Source organism: Lepisma saccharinum, chromosome 2, assembly GCF_977018435.1.
Source record: "Lepisma saccharinum chromosome 2, izLepSacc3.1, whole genome shotgun sequence".
NCBI lineage: Eukaryota > Metazoa > Arthropoda > Insecta > Zygentoma > Lepismatidae > Lepisma > Lepisma saccharinum.
In genome coordinates, this window is record NC_139230.1 from 39,205,531 (window position 1) to 39,228,629 (window position 23,099).

The following is a 23,099-nucleotide window of genomic DNA, read 5'->3' on the forward strand; positions in this document are numbered from 1 at the left end:
CAACATTTATATATTTTTCTAAAATATATGTAAAACGTTTATACCTCATATGTGTCAGAGTGTGTGTGCGCATTGATAGAAGGTAAAGTAAAGCATTGAGAAGCTTAAAATAACTGTCATCTACGTGATGTGCTGTTCCGGGTCCACTAGCTATGCCGAAACATTTTAATTAGCATTCTTGTTGGTTCTCAGGAATGAAAATTAATCAAAATATCAAGATATTCATAAATTATATGCAAAATGACTTTCAGGTTATTTAGAATAGAAAACTGAATAACAAAGTAAATTAAGCATCCCTTTCGATGTTTGACCGGTGAAGCTTAAACCAAACTGCACAAAATTCAAAGTTGATGAGTGGGAAGGAAGATGACAGTAGAAAAGTTTTAAATATATTTTCAACCAGTTTGTTGCTTAAGTAGTTTATTTTTACATGTAAATAGCCTGACAAGTATTGTGGTTCTTTCTGCAGGAGCGCTGACGAAGTCACAGTTTCCAGTATTTACCTTGTATGCACAGAAGACATGTCTACGAATGCCAACGCACTGTGGTAGATCGTGGAGCTTCGAAATCGTACAGGGCCACGAACTAATAACAGAGATTAAGAGACATCATAGAGTGGTCTCTAGACAAGAATGCATGGAGCTGTGCTTTCAGGAAAGGGAGTTTTCGTGCAGGTACGTTCTTTGTGTGTGTGTTATTTATTGCATAGTTGTATGAAAGGAGGTTACACAAGTGAATGATTAAGATTACCAACTAGTAGTATTCAGTAAAGATCTATACTCCGGGCGAAATATCTCCGTAATTTTCCTGGAATTTGCTGGAATTGCTTCTTTAGCGAAGGTCGTGAAGTTTGTTTTGCTCTTTATTTACTTTAGGCTTCATCCTTCCGTACTCATCTCTGCTACTGAAATATGTGACATTAAACACTATGATACAATATTCCCCTTGGCACCATGGTTAGCATATCACGCAACGAATTCCGGGTAAGGCCTGGAACTTTCATTATGTTTATTGTATTTGTTCCTCTATCAGTGGAAAAAAGACGTAAGAATAACAGAAGCGCGAATGCAAATCTGAAATTCTTTGAAGCTCATCTCAATTATATCAAACATTTATAATTTTTACAGAAAAAGTGCTTCTGTATTTTCTCTACGTTTCTTTGACGCTGTTTCTTGGTATTGTTTATGTGTGAATCGAGAGCACAGTGTGATTGTATTTTATATCTAGTATGATTTAAACTAAATCCGCCTGTCAATTTGGAAATACGGAAACTTTATACCCCTTCTTTCCTTTTTATACACTGAGTCTATAAGTAAAGCTACTAATATTCAATAGAATACTATTAGGTATATAAACATGTCGTTATATCTTAATACCACCTTTGTTCATTACATTATATGTAACGCTAAATAAACGCAAATTGCCGCATTAGTGGCTAATGGCGTTGAGTCCCCCGACTTACCATCTCGCTATCGAAAGTTCGATTCCTGACGTGGACATGTGTGTTTCCCTTCATCAGATTAATCTATCACCCTTCATTGCGATTAGCCAAAATACAAAAATCACAAATAACGGAGAACACTATCTCTCCACGAGTGTGGAGAGCCTTTGGAGAACTGCTCACTGAATATTACAATAGAAATGGGATTACGTTATTTCTGTAATGATATATATGTAAGAAGAGGAACGGACTATTCATGTAAAACAGTTCATTGAATACAACATGGAAATTAATTTTAAAAACTTGAAAAAACAAATTTAATTTCTATACAAAATAAACTTTTTTTTTTTATTCTACCATATTTTAAATCTTCGTGTAATGATGATATTGGTTAGAATTGATGAACAATGATACATCAAATCATCATTTTTAAAATCTCTCTTCTAAGTTCGACATAGTGTACGTTCTCGATTTCAATTATCACCACCATGATGAGTCGATAATTCATCTTATTTAATTTCTGGGCGTGAATTCCGTCGCAAGAGAAGGGCCTTGTTCCTAGTGAGCAACACGTGTTTGACATGAAAAAGAACAAAGGCGCGTTACGTGCGCTGCATAAGAAACACGCAACTTCCAGGAAGAGATTGACTCAAGCAGATCGAAACGTTTAAATTAATCCCGTTCGAGATGCAGTCCCAGTCCTATCGTCTCCAGAGTATATCATGCTCAATCGATACTCCCCAGGTATTAGTAATTGGATTTCTTTAATTAGCTGTCTTCAAATTCTGAGATCCGATTACTGTAAGGATGTCTCCAATCTCTGTAAACGAGACCGAATATTTAACTTTGTGAAAAATCCCATGTACGATTCATTTCCTTGAGCCTTTATAAATGTATTCCTTTATTTAATTTCTTTCTTCATAGTTAAATAGCAATAACTTCGTAGTCAAATAACACCTACATTGTACAGTTAGCGTAAAAACATTTTTGACTTTCATAAACAAAACCAGTTCATATTTCCCAGCAGTATTCATTCTGCAGTTAATCTCACCGCTAGAAGACATGCATTTCGGTATATGTTAGTGATATTTGGGTTATGTATTTATAAATATTGGGGGTTCTCTTTTCTTGCAAAACTGAATGAGATACAAATCTTTTAACAGACAGTACGACCCTATATCAAATACAAGTTCGTTTAAAGGAAGAAATACAGTACAGGTAGCATACGATAAATTCAAACTGCTCCAAGGAGCAATTAAATAATTTATCCTAAACTAAAGAAAATAAGAAAGTGAAATATCGATCAACACACAAATGGCATATGGAGCACAACTAAAACATGTTGCACAAAACTATCCTATCTAAAACATCATTGCAAATATACTCAGCGTTTGGTAAGGAGTCAGAGAGGTAATTTATTTAATTGAAATTGTTTCATGAAATGAATAAAAATGGTAGAAGCTATGAGGTGTTGTACTTGAAAGAGCCGAGTAAAAGCAGTAAAAAAACATGATTATTTACAATGAATTGAAAAGAGTTACTTCAATTCCGAATCAAAATTAAATGAAAACAATGCTTTTAAGACTCTCTAAATTATGACTTGCGATTTCGGTAGCCAAAATGACAAAAAAGGGCGGGATGTGGGATAAATGATAATGATTATCTGATGTCTTTACTGTCAAGTCTATTTAATACCATGTTTGTGGAATACACCACGCTCAAAGTACTTTGAAGAGTCCTTCTAACTGCTTTTCTGCATGGGAGCTCATGCTTAGTCTTTGAAGTGCCTTTTCCACCTTTCTGTATCAGAACTAAAGGCAAGAAAGACAATAAAAAATAGCTGAGTGTTCTGCAGAGTTGAATATCATTACTTGCTTCCTTTAGTCTTCTGTAATTCTTCCTTCTCAAGTGAGCAGGCATTTTGCACCGACTGCACTGAATTAGGACCAAATTTTGCTCACAATAAGTAGTAAGAACTTGAGCGCTGTGCTTTGATACCAGAACATCACCACTGGCATTAAAGTACAGTCGTTATGTTTCAACAGTACCACATAGGGTGCCTAACTGATGTGTAAGGGGTGACCTTCTGGGTAGTCACTCAAAAGGTTAATTCTATTATTGCAGGCCAAGGAGGCTGTGGCACCTGGAAAGGGGTCCCGGATTCGATACCCGGTGGTGGCACATAGTGGTTCGGATCCCACTTTAAACTGTAGGTCCAGTCCCGATTAGCCTTTCTGTGCATAAAATGGACTTGAAACAAAACCTGAAACCTCTGGCACCTGAACCCAGAACCAGTATAATTAGGAATTTTCCCTTACAACTTCAGATTGAATCAAAGGAATGGATATTTTAATTCAGATACATTTATAGGTTTCAATTGTTAAATTACGGGTCCAAATAGACCTAGTGGTTTATTTTTAGATCATGCTTGTAATTTGAATAATTTAATCATGGATGACCAACTTTTTCTGACGTCAACCCGGTTGTTCAGACTAAAATACTTTAAAGCAATAAGTCGATAGCTAAGGATTATTTTATTTAAACAATGATACGTATTAAAATAAATATAAACGTAAACAATGTAAGAGAAACACATTTTGTTACATATATATGTGTAAATATTGTAGTGATTATTTTTCTTTCCGTTATGCAAATGTTCCAATTATAATATATACTTATAATAAAATTGATTGATCACAATATCTTAAAGAGCAGACATTAACTTTAATATTTATTTCGCATAAATGTAGATTTAGTCATCATTCACTTAACTATAATTTTAATTTCAGCCACATTAAGCACACTTTATAAGAATGATTCTTTATTCTAATTATTTTATATTTAAAAATTGAATTCTAACTTTATTTTACTTAATTCAATTCGATGGAAATCGAGACCTGAATATCCTGGTATGGGGACAGTCAAGCAAACCGGGACTGTGTGTATCTAATACCAGGGGTTCGTTCACAAATTTCAATCTCGGGGTGTAAGTATGTTTTTGAGGGCGGGAGGGTTAAGGGTATATTTAGCATAAAATGACCGTAAGTTATGCCTTCGTGAACATCGTTTCAAATACTTTCGAAGTTGTGTTGGAGATTGTTGGAGGAGTGTGAATGTGTCACTCTCCAAATACCAAAACAAAACTGCTACATTGGAATTCATAGTTCCATTTATTCCAGAAAACTCTTGGACAGTTTTAGGACGTGATGAGAAGCAGTTAAAGAAGCCCTGCAAGTTCTTACAAGTATGACCATCTCTGACGCGCCAGGCAAGAAGGCATAAGTAAGCTATTTGTGCGAAGATGAGCTTCAGGTCACGTTCAGAAAAGAGGTCGCCCGAAAAGAGTGATTTTCTTCAGTTGTAACCAAGAATAACGAAGCCTGCTGCTCATTTTTCCCCCTTGAGTGTTGTTACGCCATTCCGTTCTGCATCGTTCACGTCAAGCTCAAAAGGGGGTAAGGTCAGGGACAGCGTCACATCCTGGACTAAGTTGAGTGGCACGTTTACAAGTAAACATGCCGACTCTGTGGCCATGCGCGTTAAGTGGTCGAGTTTTGATCTCACCACTGAAGTTTCCGATTGTGAGTGTCCACCCATCAATTGCATCTAATCACCACACATCCTCATCGTCGCGATTAGCCAAAAGCGACTAAAAGCGACGTTAAATAAAGATACATGATGGGAATTTATCTCGGTCAGGATGGATTCACTACCCATCCGTTTTCAATATAATATTCCAGTAGTATCGGAACGCGCTAGTGGATGTTTTCTTCGTGGGTGGTCCTTTATTTGCACGTACTTATAACTAATTTGCACGGGTTTTAATTAATTTGCGCGTACATAGAATTTATTTGCAAGTACTTAGAATACTTTACATTTATGTATTTGCATGTTTATAACTTTTTATGAATATATAATTATTTATTTTATAAAAAAATATGTATATAGAAGGTAATTAGAGGTACTAAACGCTATGCATATATTTTTATATTCATTACTGCAAAGTATGTAATGTATCAATCGATAATAATTAATGTTTATAATATTGAAAATAAGTTTTCTATGGTTTATGAACCGCTATGAACGGTGGTAATGGTACGAAAGAAGACGGTCCCGGTACTCGAACCCGCGATATGTAATATTATTAATTAGTACTATGTAATAATGTATGTTATTATGGTATGAAACACGGTGGTCTCAGACGTTAGACAGAATACTGTCTCCGAATCTCGACTCCGCTCTGATGCCAGACAGAGAGAATGAATTAATATTCAGCGCAGGTAGACGTGAAAGGAATTTGGGAGATGTGCGGTCAAGGTCAAATGACGTCACAACGTCAGAACAAACAAAGAACCCGATTGACCAATCAGAACCGGTTTTTTCAAGGTTAACCAGTACGCAAGAACAGGGGAAAGCTATGCAATACTGTAGGGCAGGGGAGGGATTCAACCAGACAACAAAGGATGTCTGAGAATGCGCAGCAAGGGTCAAATCTCTGAAGCTATGCGTCGCTTGTAGAACCGGTTTCCGCCGCCAATTAATATTCCGCTCAGGTTTGCCTTCAAGGCACAGGACGCTTTAGCGCAGGGTTTTTTTTATCTGTACTATGAAGAAGGGAGAGCTATTAGGGACGGGGCCTACAGTTTTCACCATTTGCTTTTATCACGGGGTAACGAACCTAGGACCTTTTGATTATTGATTTAGGTAGTAAATGTATGTTACTGTGTGCTATTTAACTTAATTTTGAGTTTATTTTTTACCAAACTTTGACTTTATGTCAAACATTTTCACAGCTTATCCTTATTTTTACAAAAATAACACTATTTGTACTATTCAGGCAACATTTTTTATTAAATTTTGGACTCGCAAAGATATTTTTACAACTTTTTAACTTATTATTTTACAATTTTATGTTAATTTTTTACCAAAATAACACTATTTGTACTATTCAGGCAACACTTTTATTAAATTTTGGATTCACAAAGACATTTTTTTCAACGTTTAACTTATTATTTTACAACTTTATGTTAATTTTTTACCAAAATAACAACACTATTTATACTATTCAGGCAACATTTTTTATTATATTTTCAACACACAAACTGCATTCTTCAATTTTTAACTTATTATTTTACAACTTTATGTTAATTTTTTACCAAAATAACACTATTTATACTATTCAGGCAACATTTTTTATTAAATTTTGGACTCACAAAGACATTTTTTCAACTTTTAACTTATTATTTTACAACTTTATGTTAATTTTTACCAAAATAACACTATTTATACTATTCAGGCAACTTTTTTTATTAAATTTTGGACTCACAAAGATATTTTTCAACTTCTATCTGTTTATTTCACAAGTTTAGGCTTATTATTACCAAAATAATACAATTCAATCTGTTCAGGAAAGACTTTTAGTTACATTTTCGACACACAAAGTGTGTGTTTTCAACTTTTATCTGTTTATTTCACAAGTTTAGGCTAATTATTACCAAAATAATACAATTCAATCTGTTCAGGAAAGATTTTTAGTTACATTTTCGACACACAAAGTGTGTGATCTCAATTTCTATCTGTTTATTTCACAAGTTTAGGCTTATTATTACCAAAATAATACAATTCAATCTGTTCAGGAAAGACTTTGAGTCGCATTTTCGACACACAGAGTGTGTGATCTCAACTTCTATCTGTTTATTTCACAAGTTTAGGCTTATTATTACCAAAATAATACAATTCAATCTGTTCAGGAAAGACTTTTAGTCGCATTTTCGACACACAAAGTGTGTGTTCTCAACTTCTATCTGTTTATTTCACAAGTTTAGCCTAATATTTACTCAAATAACACTATTTGTACTATTCAGGAAAGATTTTTAGTTACATTTTCGACACACAAAGACATTTTTTACAACTTTTATCTGTTTATTTCACAAATTTATACCTATTTTTACCAAAATAACACTATTTATACTGTTAAGGAAAGACTTTTAGTTATATTTTCGACACACAAAGTGTGTGTTCTCAATTTTTATTTGTTTATTTCACAAGTTTAGCCTAATATTTACTCAAATAACACAATTCAATCTGTTCAGGAAAGACTTTTAGTTACATTTTCGGCACAGAAAGTTTGTGTTCTCAACTTTTATTTGTTTATTTCTCAAGTTTAGCCTAATATTTACTCAAATAGCACGATTTGATCGTGTCTTTTATTACATTTTGGACATACACACACACACACACACACACACACAGAGAGAGAGAGAGAGAGAGAGAGAGAGAGAAAGAGAGAGAGATTTTTTCCAAGTTTACAGGATTATTCTCCACGTTTACTCAAATAACACAATTTAGATGTGTTTTGAATTAAATTTTGTACACATGAAGTGTGTTTCGTCAAGTTTTACCCTTTTATTTTACAAGTTTAGGCTTAATATTACTCAAATAACACAATTTAATCCAGTCAGGAAGGATTTGTTATTATATTTTGGATGCACAAAGAGATGTTTTCAACTTTTTTACTGATTTTTTGCAGGGTATGTATTAATTTGTATTTATTTTGTTTTGTATCATATATACATTTACAAATTTTTTACTTAGAGTTTAGTATTTATTTAAATCTTTTCAAAAACACTAAAGAAAAAGTACTTTTAGCTAAAATGTAAGCCACAGAATATATTATTATTATTATTATTAGGGTTTACTGATTTCCACTATGCTATTTTTGGTTCTGTATTTCTATATGTATTTATTTAGGTCAGGTTACGCCTGCTACGTAGGAAAGTTTGTTTATTTTAGAGTTTGCTGAGTATTTTGTTACTTTTATACTAGGTAAAGTTTTCTAAATATATCAGGTAGGGCTCCATCCATATATTTTTGTTTTTGCTGTTTGGAGATGATGCGATCAGCATCACTCTCCATCTGCTTTTTATTTTATGTACCCAATATTATTTTGAGGCTTAGTGAATTCTAGAGCCTATTTATGCAGGAGAGAGGGCTTGAAAATTTTGATCTCAGATAACCCACAACTATTTGTCAGAGTATTTTAAAGGATATTTTATATTTATTATGTGCCACTAGAATATCAAAGCTTGCTTAATTTTTATGTCTGTAACGCTGTTATTGTATTTCTAGCTAAGGTTTACTGGATAAAGTACACGAAATGTTTATCATTTCGACTATTTACTTTTATACGAGGCCAAATTTTTAGTGTAACGAAAATTATTGTGTGTCTATAAAGACTGAAATTCTTTTACCGATGGGTCCATAACTGGACGCTTACCAACATTGTTCCTTTTTTTAAAAAAAATAACCATTTATCAATATATTCTCAATTCACAGGACAAGACGAAGTTCACAGACGACTGACTATATGGACCATAGGTCCACTTGCTAAACTTTTTTTCTATGCTAGAAGAATTATTTAGCCTTATAGCCTTTTTCAAGGTATTTTTGAAGTATTACTGGTTTTTGGGTGCATCAACACTTGGGTTATTTCCACTTGGTTTATTATATGAGGCTACAATCACTATCTGAACACTGAAATTCTCTGATTGAAACTAAAAGCTTAGGCTGTAACTAGGGACTTAGTATGTATATCGAAAATTTATAGGACAACACGAACCTTACAAAGGATTATAGGTGATGTAAGCCCACACGCCAGAGCCTTGTTAATCTTCAAGAAGCATTTACAGCTAATGCTACGAGGAAATGAGGTTGATTTTTTACTGTTTCACAAGAATGCTACCTTTTATACACCCAATATTTGCTTTTTCAAGTAACTACTTGTACCAGAAGCACTTACAGGCCAACTCTAACTAGACTTCGATTTATATAAATGTGGCAAGAACTATATTTCTGAGGAAGTACGCAAAAGCAGATTACCCGATTAAAGTATCTGAAAAACAGATTTTTCTATGTAAGTATATTTTTATTGACTGGATTATTTAACACATCAAACAGGAGGACTGCAAAATTCATTAAATGTAGTTCTATAGTATAGGTGGTTTCAGAGATATAAAAAAAACAAATATAAGATTTCGCTTTTTTTGCTTCTGAGGCTAATTGCGACGCTAAGGGTAAATGGCGAGGAAATGTAACGGAGGAGAAACAGTCCCAAAAGTTATGGGCTGCATGTAAGTTAATACCACAGAGATATTACAGTAGGTGTAGGTTCTACCACCAGAACTTTTCTATTATAATAATACTGGTTATGCTGTACTGTTAGCTAAAGATGCTGATATTTGAGAAACTTAAAAGCTTACTTACGACTTACTGTTGCACAAGATCCGATGACAAAATTTAAAAATTGTAATCGCCCAGACAGGGACTCGAACCCTGGACAGATAGGTTAAAAGCCTAACGCTATACCAACTAAGCTATCTGGGCACAAGGTATTCTTTTCTTGAAAAGTTAGTTATGTTAAGAAATATATTGAAACACTTGAGAACACTTTTGGTCTGGTTCGACAGAGAAGGAGACAACATTTCCAAATTTTTACAGACTGGGTGTATTTTTCCACTATAGGGGCCTTCACTATATGTAATTCGAAACGCTAAAGTTCAGCTAGCTTCCAAAATTGAGGTAAAGATTGTGTTTGGCGAGATTAACAAGTTACAATTATATCCCGTTACGGACAAATAAAGCTAAAACTCTCAGATTTACTGTACTAGCCAAGTTTAGTAACATTTTCTTCACTTTAGTACAAATACCAAAGAAATAGGTATATTTTATGTATAATTTGACAAAATGTACTAGTATTTAATTCACAAAGTTAGGTAAAAAACAGTATTTTTTAAAAATATTGTTACTGCCTTCAAATTTTATGTTATTTAGCCACTAACAACTGGTTTACACTGTTTGGCATCCTTTAAATAGGAAAAGAAGGAATTATTTGTTTAATATTTTTACTACTTTATATTTATTTAAGAAAACAATTCTACAGTTTAACTTAATTTTAACAAATTGTTACTAATTTATATATCAAAGTTATGTTATTTAGAGTGTATGAAGGAGTATAAAGTTAATATTTGTACTTATCAGTTCAACTAACAATTATATTTTACACACAAAAGATAATGTTTACAGTTAAATTACTTGAATCAGAGAATAATATTTTACAGTAATTGATTCATTCAGCACTAGTCAGTACTTTTATGCATCAGAAAGTTTTCTTAATTTTCTATTACGCATGCTATTTTGGGCTATTCTTAAAATGTATTTCTAGGGCAAACTGGTTTAATTTTCTGCTTATAATGCAAAGTTGACAGTTTTCGCACAATGCATTGTACATTTGTTATATTCTCTACTTACAATCCAAATATTATGCTTATTTAATGTATAACTAACTAACTCTCTAGCCTTCTTAAACCCGAATGTTCATGGCTGCAGCAACACATGCCTTTCATCTGTCCATGTCCTGAGCAAGATCCATATACTCCTTTCCTTCCCTACCAATTTCCTTTAGGTCCATCTCTACATTATCCCTCTATCTTTGTTTTGGTCTCCCTATTGGTCTTTTGCCATCAGGTTTCCCAACAAGAATCCTGTATACTTTTCTTTTCTCTCCCATTCGTACCACATGATCTACACACCTAAGTCTTCTTGATTTAATCATTCTAATAATATCTGGACATGAATACAAATTATGTACTTCTAAATTATGTAATTTTCTCCACTCATCTGTCTCCTCATCTGTTTTAGGCCCAAATATTTTCCTAAGGATCTTATTTTCAAATACTCTCAATTTATGTTCCTTTTTCAATGTAAGGGACCAGGTTTATTTACTGTATTTAACTTTTATTTTTTGTAATTAACAAAAATTAAAAGCTTATGCTGTAGTTATTATATCTTTTTCTATCAGCTTATTTTGAAATTAATATTATTAGGTATAGTCTTTGATTTATAACTATATTGCTTTTTTTTATCAATTTATCTAAGAGTACACGCAGACAAACACATGTGTACACACTTTTATGTAAATAGTTATGCCTTTTTTTCAATATTTTAGTATGAATATTGCACTTTAACTATTCAAGCAAGGGTAGGAAAGGTAGGATTTCTGAGAATTTGTTGCAGGATTTTGTTGTCCAAGTATAGATGAGAACTGAGCTGGGAGACTGTTTTGAACCTTTTCATGAGAGTTTGCATGTGAACTGTATGCAAATTGAACACTATTGACTGTGCATACTTCTAAGTTTTGCTGTTATTTTACATCAACTCTGTGAGACTGTAGAGAGTTTTTCCTTTTCAAGTAGTTTTTATTGATTGTATTTGTATATGTTTTGGGGACTTAGCAGTTTTATGTTATGAGGCAGTTTGCAGAATATTTTCACTGGATTCTTTTGAGATATTGAGTGTCTGCTGTTTTACTTGTAATTATTTTCCTTCTTGTGTTGTGTATTTGACTATATTTTGTCCAAGTTTGTAGTATTTAGAATAATTGTTATTGACTTGTAGATGTAGGGAGTAATAATCCTTTGCAGGATGCCCTATACTTTAGTCTGAACATTATTCTTAGTGTTCACTTTTGAAGCCTTAGTATTCTGGTAGTAATTCATTTGTAATGTAGGCATTTTTCTGATAAATTATACTCATTTAGTTGTTTCAGCAGGTAGAAATTGCATGATGGTTTACTGCTGATGATGCTAATTTGCTCTTCTTATGTACTACGTACGATGTAGCTTATTTGAGTAATTGGAATTTTGTACTGAAAATAAGATTGCTTGTCTATCTTATTCCTATGTTTTTACTCTATCCTATGCCTTGGAAGAATCTAGATATATTGTGTTTGCAGTTTTATGTTTCTCTAAGGTTTCAGCTATGTAGTTTTTTTAAACTGTGCTATGGGTGTGACTATTGATTTCTCTTTCTGGATACCATGTTGGTTTCTGTGTATTCCTTTTGCTGCTTGAATTTGACTTAGGTTGTTTGCTTTTTCTTTGTTCAGTATTTTTTACTTTTTTGAATTTTAATTATTTTAATTTTACATTAACTAACATATTTTACTTTAACAACAAAATAATTTATTCTAGTATAAAAACTTCTACTAACAAAAATGTACTATTATAACTTTTAATTTTAGAAAATTGTATTTTTAAAATTTTAACTTTGAAAAATTGAATTTTAATTACTTTAATTTTACATTAACTAACATATTTTACTTTAACAACAAAATAATTTACCCTAGTATAAAAACTTTTACTAACAAAAATGTACTATTATAACTTTTAATTTTAGAAAATTGTATTTTTAAAACTTTAACTTTGAAAAATTGAATTTTAACACACTTTGGCTTTAACAATGTACTTTGAATTTTTTATGTAAAAGAATATTAAAAAAGTAAAAAATACTAAACAAAGAAAAAGCAAACAACCTAAGTCAAATTCAAGCAGCAAAAGGAATACACAGAAACCAACATGGTATCCAGAAAGAGAAATCAATAGTCACACCCATAGCACAGTTTAAAAAAAACTACATAGCTGAAACCTTAGAGAAACATAAAACTGCAAACACAATATATCTAGATTCTTCCAAGGCATAGGATAGAGTAAAAACATAGGAATAAGATAGACAAGCAATCTTATTTTCAGTACAAAATTCCAATTACTCAAATAAGCTACATCGTACGTAGTACATAAGAAGAGCAAATTAGCATCATCAGCAGTAAACCATCATGCAATTTCTACCTGCTGAAACAACTAAATGAGTATAATTTATCAGAAAAATGCCTACATTACAAATGAATTACTACCAGAATACTAAGGCTTCAAAAGTGAACACTAAGAATAATGTTCAGACTAAAGTATAGGGCATCCTGCAAAGGATTATTACTCCCTACATCTACAAGTCAATAACAATTATTCTAAATACTACAAACTTGGACAAAATATAGTCAAATACACAACACAAGAAGGAAAATAATTACAAGTAAAACAGCAGACACTCAATATCTCAAAAGAATCCAGTGAAAATATTCTACAAACTGCCTCATAACATAAAACTGCTAAGTCCCCAAAACATATACAAATACAATCAATAAAAACTACTTGAAAAGGAAAAACTCTCTACAGTCTCACAGAGTTGATGTAAAATAACAGCAAAACTTAGAAGCATGCACAGTCAATAGTGTTCAATTTGCATACAGTTCACATGCAAACTCTCATGAAAAGGTTCAAAACAGTCTCCCAGCTCAGTTCTCATCTATACTTGGACAACAAAATCCTGCAACAAATTCTCAGAAATCCTACCTTTCCTACCCTTGCTTGAATAGTTAAAGTGCAATATTCATACTAAAATATTGAAAAAAAGGCATAACTATTTACATAAAAGTGTGTACACATGTGTTTGTCTGCGTGTACTCTTAGATAAATTGATAAAAAAAAGCAATATAGTTATAAATCAAAGACTATACCTAATAATATTAATTTCAAAATAAGCTGATAGAAAAAGATATAATAACTACAGCATAAGCTTTTAATTTTTGTTAATTACAAAAAATAAAAGTTAAATACAGTAAATAAACCTGGTCCCTTACATTGAAAAAGGAACATAAATTGAGAGTATTTGAAAATAAGATCCTTAGGAAAATATTTGGGCCTAAAACAGATGAGTGGAGAAAATTACATAATTTAGAAGTACATAATTTGTATTCATGTCCAGATATTATTAGAATGATTAAATCAAGAAGACTTAGGTGTGTAGATCATGTGGTACGAATGGGAGAGAAAAGAAAAGTATACAGGATTCTTGTTGGGAAACCTGATGGCAAAAGACCAATAGGGAGACCAAAACAAAGATAGAGGGATAATGTAGAGATGGACCTAAAGGAAATTGGTAGGGAAGGAAAGGAGTATATGGATCTTGCTCAGGACATGGACAGATGAAAGGCATGTGTTGCTGCAGCCATGAACATTCGGGTTTAAGAAGGCTAGAGAGTTAGTTAGTTATACATTAAATAAGCATAATATTTGGATTGTAAGTAGAGAATATAACAAATGTACAATGCATTGTGCGAAAACTGTCAACTTTGCATTATAAGCAGAAAATTAAACCAGTTTGCCCTAGAAATACATTTTAAGAATAGCCCAAAATAGCATGCGTAATAGAAAATTAAGAAAACTTTCTGATGCATAAAAGTACTGACTAGTGCTGAATGAATCAATTACTGTAAAATATTATTCTCTGATTCAAGTAATTTAACTGTAAACATTATCTTTTGTGTGTAAAATATAATTGTTAGTTGAACTGATAAGTACAAATATTAACTTTATACTCCTTCATACACTCTAAATAACATAACTTTGATATATAAATTAGTAACAATTTGTTAAAATTAAGTTAAACTGTAGAATTGTTTTCTTAAATAAATATAAAGTAGTAAAAATATTAAACAAATAATTCCTTCTTTTCCTATTTAAAGGATGCCAAACAGTGTAAACCAGTTGTTAGTGGCTAAATAACATAAAATTTGAAGGCAGTAACAATATTTTTAAAAAATACTGTTTTTTACCTAACTTTGTGAATTAAATACTAGTACATTTTGTCAAATTATACATAAAATATACCTATTTCTTTGGTATTTGTACTAAAGTGAAGAAAATGTTACTAAACTTGGCTAGTACAGTAAATCTGAGAGTTTTAGCTTTATTTGTCCGTAACGGGATATAATTGTAACTTGTTAATCTCGCCAAACACAATCTTTACCTCAATTTTGGAAGCTAGCTGAACTTTAGCGTTTCGAATTACATATAGTGAAGGCCCCTATAGTGGAAAAATACACCCAGTCTGTAAAAATTTGGAAATGTTGTCTCCTTCTCTGTCGAACCAGACCAAAAGTGTTCTCAAGTGTTTCAATATATTTCTTAACATAACTAACTTTTCAAGAAAAGAATACCTTGTGCCCAGATAGCTTAGTTGGTATAGCGTTAGGCTTTTAACCTATCTGTCCAGGGTTCGAGTCCCTGTCTGGGCGATTACAATTTTTAAATTTTGTCATCGGATCTTGTGCAACAGTAAGTCGTAAGTAAGCTTTTAAGTTTCTCAAATATCAGCATCTTTAGCTAACAGTACAGCATAACCAGTATTATTATAATAGAAAAGTTCTGGTGGTAGAACCTACACCTACTGTAATATCTCTGTGGTATTAACTTACATGCAGCCCATAACTTTTGGGACTGTTTCTCCTCCGTTACATTTCCTCGCCATTTACCCTTAGCGTCGCAATTAGCCTCAGAAGCAAAAAAGCGAAATCTTATATTTGTTTTTTTTATATCTCTGAAACCACCTATACTATAGAACTACATTTAATGAATTTTGCAGTCCTCCTGTTTGATGTGTTAAATAATCCAGTCAATAAAAATATACTTACATAGAAAAATCTGTTTTTCAGATACTTTAATCGGGTAATCTGCTTTTGCGTACTTCCTCAGAAATATAGTTCTTGCCACATTTATATAAATCGAAGTCTAGTTAGAGTTGGCCTGTAAGTGCTTCTGGTACAAGTAGTTACTTGAAAAAGCAAATATTGGGTGTATAAAAGGTAGCATTCTTGTGAAACAGTAAAAAATCAACCTCATTTCCTCGTAGCATTAGCTGTAAATGCTTCTTGAAGATTAACAAGGCTCTGGCGTGTGGGCTTACATCACCTATAATCCTTTGTAAGGTTCGTGTTGTCCTATAAATTTTCGATATACATACTAAGTCCCTAGTTACAGCCTAAGCTTTTAGTTTCAATCAGAGAATTTCAGTGTTCAGATAGTGATTGTAGCCTCATATAATAAACCAAGTGGAAGTAACCCAAGTGTTGATGCACCCAAAAACCAGTAATACTTCAAAAATACCTTGAAAAAGGCTATAAGGCTAAATAATTCTTCTAGCATAGAAAAAAAGTTTAGCAAGTGGACCTATGGTCCATATAGTCAGTCGTCTGTGAACTTCGTCTTGTCCTGTGAATTGAGAATATATTGATAAATGGTTATTTTTTTTTAAAAAAAGGAACAATGTTGGTAAGCGTCCAGTTATGGACCCATCGGTAAAAGAATTTCAGTCTTTATAGACACACAATAATTTTCGTTACACTAAAAATTTGGCCTCGTATAAAAGTAAATAGTCGAAATGATAAACATTTCGTGTACTTTATCCAGTAAACCTTAGCTAGAAATACAATAACAGCGTTACAGACATAAAAATTAAGCAAGCTTTGATATTCTAGTGGCACATAATAAATATAAAATATCCTTTAAAATACTCTGACAAATAGTTGTGGGTTATCTGAGATCAAAATTTTCAAGCCCTCTCTCCTGCATAAATAGGCTCTAGAATTCACTAAGCCTCAAAATAATATTGGGTACATAAAATAAAAAGCAGATGGAGAGTGATGCTGATCGCATCATCTCCAAACAGCAAAAACAAAAATATATGGATGGAGCCCTACCTGATATATTTAGAAAACTTTACCTAGTATAAAAGTAACAAAATACTCAGCAAACTCTAAAATAAACAAACTTTCCTACGTAGCAGGCGTAACCTGACCTAAATAAATACATATAGAAATACAGAACCAAAAATAGCATAGTGGAAATCAGTAAACCCTAATAATAATAATAATAATAATATATTCTGTGGCTTACATTTTAGCTAAAAGTACTTTTTCTTTAGTGTTTTTGAAAAGATTTAAATAAATACTAAACTCTAAGTAAAAAATTTGTAAATGTATATATGATACAAAACAAAATAAATACAAATTAATACATACCCTGCAAAAAATCAGTAAAAAAGTTGAAAACATCTCTTTGTGCATCCAAAATATAATAACAAATCCTTCCTGACTGGATTAAATTGTGTTATTTGAGTAATATTAAGCCTAAACTTGTAAAATAAAAGGGTAAAACTTGACGAAACACACTTCATGTGTACAAAATTTAATTCAAAACACATCTAAATTGTGTTATTTGAGTAAACGTGGAGAATAATCCTGTAAGCTTGGACAAAATCTCTCTCTCTTTCTCTCTCTCTCTCTCTCTCTCTCTCTCTCTCTCTCTCTGTGTGTGTGTGTGTGTGTGTGTATGTCCAAAATGTAATAAAAGACACGATCAAATCGTGCTATTTGAGTAAATATTAGGCTAAACTTGAGAAATAAACAAATAAAAGTTGAGAACACAAACTTTCTGTGCCGAAAATGTAACTAAAAGTCTTTCCTGAACAGATTGAATTGTGTTATTTGAGTAAATATTAGGCTAAACTTGTGAAATAAACAAATAAAAATTGAGAACACACACTTTGTGTGTCGAAAATATAACTAAAAGTCTTTCCTTAACAGTATAAATAGTGTTATTTTGGTAAAAATAGGTATAAATTTGTGAAATAAACAGATAAAAGTTGTAAAAAATGTCTTTGTGTGTCGAAAATGTAACTAAAAATCTTTCCTGAATAGTACAAATAGTGTTATTTGAGTAAATATTAGGCTAAACTTGTGAAATAAACAGATAGAAGTTGAGAACACACACTTTGTGTGTCGAAAATGCGACTAAAAGTCTTTCCTGAACAGATTGAATTGTATTATTTTGGTAATAATAAGCCTAAACTTGTGAAATAAACAGATAGAAGTTGAGATCACACACTCTGTGTGTCGAAAATGCGACTCAAAGTCTTTCCTGAACAGATTGAATTGTATTATTTTGGTAATAATAAGCCTAAACTTGTGAAATAAGCAGATAGAAATTGAGATCACACACTTTGTGTGTCGAAAATGTAACTAAAAATCTTTCCTGAACAGATTGAATTGTATTATTTTGGTAATAATTAGCCTAAACTTGTGAAATAAACAGATAAAAGTTGAAAACACACACTTTGTGTGTCGAAAATGTAACTAAAAGTCTTTCCTGAACAGATTGAATTGTATTATTTTGGTAATAATAAGCCTAAACTTGTGAAATAAACAGATAGAAGTTGAAAAATATCTTTGTGAGTCCAAAATTTAATAAAAAAAGTTGCCTGAATAGTATAAATAGTGTTATTTTGGTAAAAATTAACATAAAGTTGTAAAATAATAAGTTAAAAGTTGAAAAAATGTCTTTGTGAGTCCAAAATTTAATAAAAAATGTTGCCTGAATAGTATAAATAGTGTTATTTTGGTAAAAAATTAACATAAAGTTGTAAAATAATAAGTTAAAAATTGAAGAATGCAGTTTGTGTGTTGAAAATATAATAAAAAATGTTGCCTGAATAGTATAAATAGTGTTGTTATTTTGGTAAAAAATTAACATAAAGTTGTAAAATAATAAGTTAAACGTTGAAAAAAATGTCTTTGTGAATCCAAAATTTAATAAAAGTGTTGCCTGAATAGTACAAATAGTGTTATTTTGGTAAAAAATTAACATAAAATTGTAAAATAATAAGTTAAAAAGTTGTAAAAATATCTTTGCGAGTCCAAAATTTAATAAAAAATGTTGCCTGAATAGTACAAATAGTGTTATTTTTGTAAAAATAAGGATAAGCTGTGAAAATGTTTGACATAAAGTCAAAGTTTGGTAAAAAATAAACTCAAAATTAAGTTAAATAGCACACAGTAACATACATTTACTACCTAAATCAATAATCAAAAGGTCCTAGGTTCGTTACCCCGTGATAAAAGCAAATGGTGAAAACTGTAGGCCCCGTCCCTAATAGCTCTCCCTTCTTCATAGTACAGATAAAAAAAACCCTGCGCTAAAGCGTCCTGTGCCTTGAAGGCAAACCTGAGCGGAATATTAATTGGCGGCGGAAACCGGTTCTACAAGCGACGCATAGCTTCAGAGATTTGACCCTTGCTGCGCATTCTCAGACATCCTTTGTTGTCTGGTTGAATCCCTCCCCTGCCCTACAGTATTGCATAGCTTTCCCCTGTTCTTGCGTACTGGTTAACCTTGAAAAAACCGGTTCTGATTGGTCAATCGGGTTCTTTGTTTGTTCTGACGTTGTGACGTCATTTGACCTTGACCGCACATCTCCCAAATTCCTTTCACGTCTACCTGCGCTGAATATTAATTCATTCTCTCTGTCTGGCATCAGAGCGGAGTCGAGATTCGGAGACAGTATTCTGTCTAACGTCTGAGACCACCGTGTTTCATACCATAATAACATACATTATTACATAGTACTAATTAATAATATTACATATCGCGGGTTCGAGTACCGGGACCGTCTTCTTTCGTACCATTACCACCGTTCATAGCGGTTCATAAACCATAGAAAACTTATTTTCAATATTATAAACATTAATTATTATCGATTGATACATTACATACTTTGCAGTAATGAATATAAAAATATATGCATAGCGTTTAGTACCTCTAATTACCTTCTATATACATATTTTTTTATAAAATAAATAATTATATATTCATAAAAAGTTATAAACATGCAAATACATAAATGTAAAGTATTCTAAGTACTTGCAAATAAATTCTAAGTACGCGCAAATTAATTAAAACCCGTGCAAATTAGTTATAAGTACGTGCAAATAAAGGACCACCCACGAAGAAAACATCCACTAGCGCGTTCCGATACTACTTATTCCCATCTGCAGTGAGAAAATTTGCTTTCAGACCTCTTCAAAATTAGCATTCAAAAGCTGAGCATGAAGCAAGTATTTTTTTTCCTTTTTAAAACTTCATCAGTGCAAACATTGGCAGCATTCACAATTACCGGAGAACTAGCAACATGTATTCAGATTGTTGGTAAGCAATATCTTGCTGTTACTTAATATTGGATATTATGAGTAATGTATCAATAAGACATAATGAGTAAGCCACGAGAGGGGAAAGATCAGATACGGATTAAGTTAATATATTTGGAGACCCGGGGCAAACAACATCGCGTGTCTCCCTAACGACCCTTCTGTGAGAGTACAGTAATAATGGAAGTGAAGGAGATATCCGAATTTTATGAATTTACGCGAAATGTATACGTATGCATAATGTTTTTATGCAATTTATCATGTCCCTAGTTTCAAATGTTAGGTTACGTCAGATAAACTTTTCTCATATTTGTGTTAGTATTCCAGTATTTTTCATTTTTCGGCTCTTTTCAAAACCATTTCTCTTTCCCAGGGAAAGCCTCTTTATAGATGGAGGCCAGGGCCGGCTCTCCAACTCCCCTAATCCAAGTCTGGATCTGCCTCGCTTCACCATTCTATTTGTCCAATTCTAATAGAAGTATGAAGAGTTTACTTGTTGTAAGTTTCCATGGAAGTGTTTTGAAACACTATAATAGTACGAACATATAATGAGCCGGCCTCTGTGGCGGAGTGGTTAGCTTAAAGCTCTACGAAGGTAGGGGTATAGATTCGAATCCAGTGCAAGGCATGAATGTGTCAATGTATGTTTCTCCTATAACCCATTTCATATTCGTAATTGTGAAATACTAAGATAGAAATGGAAGACGAAGGCAGTTCTGAAACAAGCGGCCTCCCCGATGGCGCAGTGGTAGCGTCGTCGCCTTGTAATCAAGGAGTACCGGGTTCGATACCCGGTGGAGGCACATAGTGGTTCGGATCCCACTTTAAACTGTAGGTCCAGTCCCGATTAGCCTTACTGTGCATAAAGTAGACTTAAAACACCAAATCAATCAATCAATCAGTTCTGAAATAAGTGATAAGTGTTGCCGAAATGGGTGTTCGAGTGATAGGTGTCACCACCCAAGTATTTTCCCATATAATTTAGATTTGGATTATACCACTAGTCCTCTACAATTATATATACTACGGGCTGACAATTTGACTACCTTTACTTATTAAAATATTTAGCAGAATCAAAGGCCTTTGTGGGAAGTACGAAAAGTAAAAAGTATATTTAACAATTTATTGAGGAAACAACTACTAGAAATTTGTCGTATACAACAGTAGTAACTTTAACAATAGAAATCTTCCAGTAACAAATTTAGTATAATATACATATATGTCCGATTGACATTACTCATTCAAATTACAAATATAACCAACCACATTTCATACAAGGCAAAATAAATGTACCGGAATCAGATTGTGTTTCCCATTACTAATTGAGATTGGTTCAACGTTCGGTATTGTTCTTCCGTGGAAAATATATTAATCAGCAATTTTGAATATGGAAGTTATAAATCTAATTTAATACAAATGAACATGATTAGTGGATATCGGTCAAATCTGAAAGGACCATCTGCGTAATGGTAGCATTAAACATAGCATAACTAAATAGTGCACAAATGAAACTAATTAACTAAATCAAGTAATATGAATCTTAGATTAAACTTAAATATATTATAATTATACTACCAGTACACAGATGATGACTTCAGCAGACCGATTCTACCAGTTCAAGGTAGAGCTACGAGATGTGAACCCAACCGCTGTCAGAGCAAGAGAGAGAGAGAGCTCCACAAGCCACGCGAGAGCCTTCCCTTTCCATAGTCACATGACCTGGTGACGTATTACTTATCCGAAAAAGGAAACAAACGAATAACTAATTACACACAATCTGACTCCTATTCCTTTGCGAGCGAGGAATAGCGTTACATAGGATTGTGCGATTCTAATGAATTTATATCCCATTCATGATGTTATTACTCAAACATTACGCTGTTACTTGACTCCCCTACCCCCGAACGACTAGGCTTCATTATACACATTTTAAAGTGCACTTCTCGTATGTGAATTCAAATTATGCAGCTACACCTCCTCCCCATAAGAAGTTTAATTTACACAATCCCAAAAACAATATCTATGAAACTGTGAATTCACAGAAATTATCGTAATTCATTCAGTCGTATTCCTATTTATTATTTATTTTTGTATAACATATTTTATTGACACATATAATGTTCGCTTTTCTGGCATGTACCTTTACTTCCTCAAGCGTTAATCATCATGTGGCTTCTTCAACAAGATTCGTATAAAGCATGATTTAAAGGTAGATGGTCAAAAGGTTAAAATAAAGTAGCCAGCAGTGGCGTAGCGTTATAGTACGCCCGTACGCCTGGCGTTCCCAGATTTAAAATTTCAAAAATGCTTAAATGCTGTGATTATAAAGTAAAACGTGACTAATTTCATATATGTTTGACCTTCATGGCATTATAATGGCTATTTTTCGCGATCCGCTTGCAACGCTCCACTCTCAACACTCGTTCTAGCATCTCTTTTCAATGAATTTCCCGGCCGGACGCCGAGCAGGTTCGGCGTACAGGACTCCTATATTCCTTGCTGCCTTTATGGAGGGAAAGCTTCCATTTCTACAGCACGTGCGTAAATGGGCTCTCTTACGCCAGCGTACGAGAGGTCTACCGTGATTGGTTCATGTGACCCTTCCTGCCTTCTGAAGCAGACGACAGCGGCTGAATTCCTACCCGGTTCTTCGCTCTTCGCGCTCATGCAACTCGTGCTATGTGATGCTACAATACGCAATATTGACTGACGTAACTTTACCAATCTCAAATATACTGCTTCTTAATGGCCACTGCATTGTATAAGTAGTGGTATTGACTGTATTATAAGCACCACTTACAAGTGTAGAAAGTATGAACCCCCCTCAAGCAGAATTGTCTACACTTAAACCTAGCTCAACATGCCCATATGAGCTTTTTGCTCAAGTGTAGTACCCCCTCTAATCCAAGATTTTTGTAAAAAAGCCCTCATGGATTCCATGAGAAAGTA

The 23,099-nt window shown here is 32.9% G+C and overlaps 1 protein-coding gene across 1 annotated transcript in view; it reads left to right on the forward strand.

Annotated features, from left to right (window-relative positions):
• The window catches only part of LOC145984003 (uncharacterized), an 80,107-nt gene that overhangs the window by 33,124 nt on the left and 23,884 nt on the right, over positions 1–23,099 (forward strand). The window contains exon 2 of the mRNA XM_083117295.1: positions 470–674. Within this exon, the coding sequence (XP_082973421.1) occupies positions 470–674 (205 nt within the window). The remainder of the gene's footprint in view (positions 1–469; positions 675–23,099) is intronic.